Source organism: Dendroctonus ponderosae, unplaced genomic scaffold (genome assembly GCF_020466585.1).
Source record: "Dendroctonus ponderosae isolate FM_Combo_2020 unplaced genomic scaffold, Dpon_F_20191213v2 Dpon_F_20191213_7, whole genome shotgun sequence".
Lineage (NCBI taxonomy): Eukaryota > Metazoa > Arthropoda > Insecta > Coleoptera > Curculionidae > Dendroctonus > Dendroctonus ponderosae.
The window spans coordinates 1,654,079-1,659,539 of record NW_026018916.1 but is presented as its reverse complement, the minus strand read 5'-3'; the positions used below and the strand labels follow the sequence as shown (position 1 = coordinate 1,659,539).

Below are 5,461 nucleotides of genomic sequence, written 5' to 3'. Positions count from 1 at the left end.
CGCGAAAAAGTCAAATGGAGTTAAATCTGGAATTTTCAGCGCCTTCCAAGCCATCAGTTTCAAACAAGATTTGTAAGAAAATTGAAGTTCTACTGCGTGTTGGGTTTCATCATTACTCAAAATGCTCCTTCACGTTCAGAACGTTAAAGTTTCAGCTGTAAAAGACAAATGAATTTAAGCCAAAATTAAGCGTTTTCTTCACGAATAGTCTTCCAAAACTAGAGATTTCATGTCATCAAAAATATTTATAACCGTTTATATTTATAAACCGTAGTTTTCTTTACGGAAGAACTTCAAAATTTAATCGAAAATCGCCGTTATTTCAATATTTTCTCCGGAAAAAGTTAGTTTCCATCCATAGTTTAGTCATCAGTTCACGCAAGGTTTATAAAAAAAATTGAATTTTTTGGCTCGTTTTGGCAAAATGCTCTTTGAAACGAATAATTTAATTTGTAAATGTTGTTTTATTCTTCAGGTGCGTGTTGGCTCGTTTTGGTTAACAGAACATACAAATTTACGCTTCACTGGCCAAAACCCGATAAAAACATGACGGTCTAGAATTTTAATCATTCCAGAAAGTCCTCAAAATAGGCTAAAGCCAACTTTACTTAAAAGACGAAATTCAAACGACTCCAAATCTGGAAATTGCGGAGGCCCAAAACCGCCTTCTCAACCATCAAGCGTGCTTCCACGTGATTGAAGCAAACTGAAATTGTGCAACATTTTCCAAAATGAAAACTTTTGATCTTAACATCAAAACTTTCTTCATTGCCTCTTCACCAAAACTTCAGTAGCCGAAAAACTAACTTCTCACCCACCAAGAGAAAACCATTATAACTTCATATCGTTTGTGTGATTTCAACAATGAGTTTTTTAGGCGACACTGTATATGCAGGCGGAACTAGACAAATGCTGGAGTATTTTGACGCCATCGAATTCCCGTGCCCTCAACTGGAAAATCCTCTAATGTATTATCGTAAGTAATCCGTTGCTAACTGAATAATTAGCCACTCAAATGATGAAGTGCTTAGTCAACAGCTGGCAATTTCTTTCAAAAAAACGCGTTTATTTCAGTGTGTCTTTCGACGGTGGATCGCCGCTCCCGAGAGCGATTCCTCGAAAGCAACCACCAAATCGCCGAGTTGGTGGAAAAATTCAAAATCGAAGGGGGCGGGTACCGAAAGGGCACCACCATCGGCCCCACGCCCCCCGAATATAAAATTCCACTTCTTTTGGGGAAAATCGGCTCTTGCGGCGTCGCCTGGACGGTTTACATGTAGGTTTTCCCTCCCCAACAGGTCAGTTTGTTTGAAATTGCCATAATTGCAGGCGACTGCTGGCAGCCACGTTGTCATTCAAGAAAAGCGGATTAAAACAGTTTGGCTTGCGCCTGTTTCTGGTGCCGCTTTACTTTGCCATTTTATGGCTTTTCTACAACCGGATGGGGCTGTTTCAGCACACATTTGCCTCCAGGAGCGGATTGATTCTCAACAGTCTGGCTGGGGTGTATTTTTTGGGCGTCCTCAACACTGTAGTGCTCTGTAAGGGTCCATAGCTTTAACCAGGGCAATTTCCTGAAAAAACTTCTTCCAGATCCCACATATCGAACGCGATATTTCCAGGAGTCGCAAGAAGGGCTTTATGGAGGCACCATATTTCTAATCACCTACAATTTGCTGTCGATTCCATTCTCTTTTATCTCCTGTCTGGGGGCAGGCGCCATCGTATATCCGTGAGTGTCTTAGTTTCGCTGCATCATTTTGTACTTATCTGTGTTTTGTAGCCTTGTAGGCTCCTTCGACAACCTCTTGGAGTACTTGTTCTTCTCGCTGATCCTGTGGGCCTGCTACATTTTTGCTGAGCAGCAGACGATGGCCACCTTGATGATCGTCAAAGACCATCTACTGGCTGCCATCTTCAACATCTACATCATTTGCGTTTGCCTAACTCTGAGCAGTGGGATTCTTCGGTAAATCAACCCGCTTCATTTGCGCCAACTCACTTAACTTCGGGCTGTTCCAGATCCATCAAGGGGCTGCAGGATTGGCTGTTCTACTTGACGTACGCCACCCAGTCTAGATATGCGGCCGCTTTCCTAAACAGGCAGGTCTTCCTGGCTGGGGACTTGAGCAAGCCACTGCCTTTCGACCAGCAGCATAATTGTACCAACATGAATCTGATAGAATCGTCGCTTTTGAATGGCATCACCAACCCTTATTGCAGGTGAGTTGCGATCAGCAAAGTGAGTTTAAGTGAGCAAAGTGAGTTTTGGGGTTTCCAGATACGCCAGTGGGCAGAGTTTCCTTTCGGAAAGGTATGCCCGAGATCCAGGCGATAATATTTTCAATGGGATTCTGGATTCTGACCTGAACATTGGGATTACGTTTGCCTTCACTTTGGGCATGATTGTTTTCAATTTGTTTCTCTATTTAGTCCCACTTCCCGCGTTTGTTAAAGCCAAGTTTCGAGAGTAACTTGGCGAATTTATCTTTATAAACTAGGTTTAGGTATTTTATGCTAGACTAAGAGTATTTTAAAATGTGATATATTTGAGCAACAAGCCTTATCGTAGTCCGTCCATTAACTGTAAGGTTTTGTGAGCAATTTTAATCTTAAGGCTATTTTTATGTTAAAATACACTAACCGCTAAGGATGTAAAGACGCAACTTGCAAATAAATGTATGTTTATTGGTGTTAGGATTATTTGTCAGCACCCAATTTCCATCGACGAGCCGAAAATCACCAACTTTTCAAATCATCTGTTGCAATTCACTAATTCAGTCAAAGGTCTAAATTAGATTGTGGAAAACACCTTGTTTTTACGTTTAAATACTTTCGAACAATCGACGTTTTACATATGTAAATATATTTTTGCAAACTCCTCTGCCTCAAAAGTGCGTTAACTTAAGCCGTGACGGTATCAGTTTGGAACGTAGCAACGCGCAGCCCATCTTGCTTCTCTCTTTGACTCCGATGCGTATGAGTGAGACAACCGATGCTAGCTACATTCCCAAATGGAATCATTTGCTTAAGAAAAAAATGTCTGAGTACCCAAATTGCACATGATTACGACGATAATGCGCCTTCAGCCCGTTGCTAAATGAAGAAAAAACGGGGAAAATCGCCGATTCTACATTCCCAAATGGAATCATTTGCTTAAGAAAAAAATGTCTGAGTACCCAAATTGCACATGATTACGATGATAGTGCGCCTTCAGCCCGTTGCTGAATGAAGAAAAAACGGGGAAAATCGCCGTAATATTTTCTTGAAGATTAATGATTCAATTCGGCATATTCAAATGCATGTTTAGCCCTCTAATGTTGGTGATTTGATGCTGATGTTTCGCTTGCACGCATGGTTATCATTTTCAGAGGTGGGTTGATCGGCACAGACGAAAATCACCAATGATTCAAAATCATTTGCTGCCAATACCATCATTAAAAACACGATTTAAAAAAATTCTTCAAACTCCACCTTCACTTTCTTCATTTGGGCACTCCTTACTTCAGTTCATCAACCAGCCAACCAGTCAAATTCCTGCTCTTTTTCCTATAATCCGTTCAAAGTGCACCTTCGGAACCTTTTGATTGAAGAACCACCTCCGCTGCTTCTTCACGATTCTTCGCTGAAGAAACACGTTTTTCTTGATAAGAAACGGCGTTCATCTCACGACTCAACGGTTTTATACACGGCGGTTGACTAGTAATTGGTTTTTAATTTAAAACGAAGAATTCGTGCTTTATAGAGGCCTGTTCCTGATGTGTGCTAGCTAATCGAAGAATGCGTCGATGTTCTAGTCAGTTTTTTAAGCTTTCAGTGCAGGAAAATCGAACCAGTGTAGACTGTTTTCAACGCGTTTTTGTCGCACCGTGTAAAATTACGTCGGATTTTCCTGCTTACCAATTAGACTTGATTTTTGCGGTGATGAAGGCAGCAGCACCAACAAACAGTACCCGAACCCGATCGGTTAGTTTGCTGCAGCATTCGTTGTGATACAGAGCGTTGCTCCGAAAGTGCGCCCGCTCTTCTAATGTTTGTATCATCCGTGTAGTCGATCATTTGTGTGTAATGCGCTTAATTGTGTAGGGGACACATTAGTGGACAGACTGTTCGGTTGCTGAAAGTGAATGTGGTTTTACTGGTTTGTCCAATTTGGATCAGAGCGAAAGGATTTTTAGACCGATAGTCAGGTAATACAATGCTGCATGAGCCGATTGATCGGATTTACCTATTGATTATTGAAGGCTCAAAAGTTTTTCAAAGTTTCCTGCTATGCGCAGGGGCGTAGGTATCACTTAGACCACGTTTCGTCATTTTGATTAGCCTGATGGTTAAACCATGTGGTGATTTAGAAAAAGTGAAATTTTTGGGATCTTCCTCAGGTCGCATTTCTGATGAAGCGCTTTAGCTAATTCCCAGTAAAACCGATTTACGCGAATTACTTAAATCGAATTGATACCTGAACTTGCTTTCACGCCTCGTTTATCAGTTTTGCCGATTCTTTGAATTGTCTGATAAGTGAGGAATTTATTTTTTATTGTCTATAAGGCAAGATAACAAATTATCAAAGCTGTTAAACAGCCATAAATTCCTGTTAACTGTTGTTTTATGAGGCACTTTGGCCAATTTCGAGTCGCTGCATGGCAAAAGCGACGTTTTTTAGGTTTAAATCGTGCCCATTTCAGCAACAATTGCTTCAAATTAGTGTAATGGGTACATTTTCTAATCTGGCCTTCGTTTTGACGAATTTTGTAAGCTCCAGTGGCGTAAGGATGGAATGTAAACACTTGCTACATTTTCGAAAATCGCACTTTTAAAGCCAATTAGAACTATAAGTGGATTTTAATTGTCGATCATTGACTGTCAATCAAATTCATTCGCCTCTCAAAAAATCAGCTACTTTATGCGTGATTTGAGCAGCAGGCTCGATTTCCAGACAATGGAAAGAGGAGTTTTCTCGCAATTATTACACTCTTCAAGGAAGCAAAACGTATTCAGTTCGCAATTTATTCACGGATATCAGCGGTTCTTGCAAGTTATCCAATACGTTTCTCGTAAGGTATGAATTCAACAAGGCCACTGTATAATTAGATTTAGATTGGGTTTTTACGTCGATATGTGGTGGCACAAAAACCGCCGTTCCGTGTTCTTCTTCCTTCTATTCCATTTCTCCAAGGACATAAAAAATTTTGAATTTCTTCGAATTTTAAGAATAAATAAACAATAAATTGATGTAAAATCATTCGTCTAATTGCATGATTAAACGGATTTTCTCAAAAGAGATAGACTTTTGAGGCCCTTCCTTGAAACTAATGGGTTTTTCGGGTTCCGTCGTTCGGTAGAATTTCTTTAGAATTAGTTTGAATTCTTCAGAAGTGGTTTGCTTGAACGCTTACACTGTTCTCATCAGAACCCGTGCAGTTCTTCCGCAGAACAAGGCAAAGTAATGCTAAACTTACCG

General features: G+C 40.5%; 1 protein-coding gene across 2 annotated transcripts in view; it reads left to right on the top strand.

Moving 5' to 3' along the window:
- Positions 1 to 2,693, top strand: part of LOC109540234 (ATP-binding cassette sub-family G member 5) — a 6,196-nt gene extending 3,503 nt beyond the window's left edge. The window contains exons 6-12 of one of the 2 annotated variants that reach the window (XM_048668118.1): positions 878 to 976; positions 1,075 to 1,276; positions 1,330 to 1,541; positions 1,594 to 1,732; positions 1,784 to 1,969; positions 2,023 to 2,223; positions 2,282 to 2,693. In XM_048668118.1, coding sequence (XP_048524075.1) covers positions 878 to 976; positions 1,075 to 1,276; positions 1,330 to 1,541; positions 1,594 to 1,732; positions 1,784 to 1,969; positions 2,023 to 2,223; positions 2,282 to 2,474 — 1,232 coding nt within the window. In that variant the 3' untranslated portion in view covers positions 2,475 to 2,693. Of the gene's footprint in view, positions 1 to 877; positions 977 to 1,074; positions 1,277 to 1,329; positions 1,542 to 1,593; positions 1,733 to 1,783; positions 1,970 to 2,022; positions 2,224 to 2,262 lie in introns of both variants that reach the window. The other variant, XM_048668116.1, reaches the window with a different exon arrangement.
- Positions 2,694 to 5,461: the final 2,768 nt, after the last annotated feature.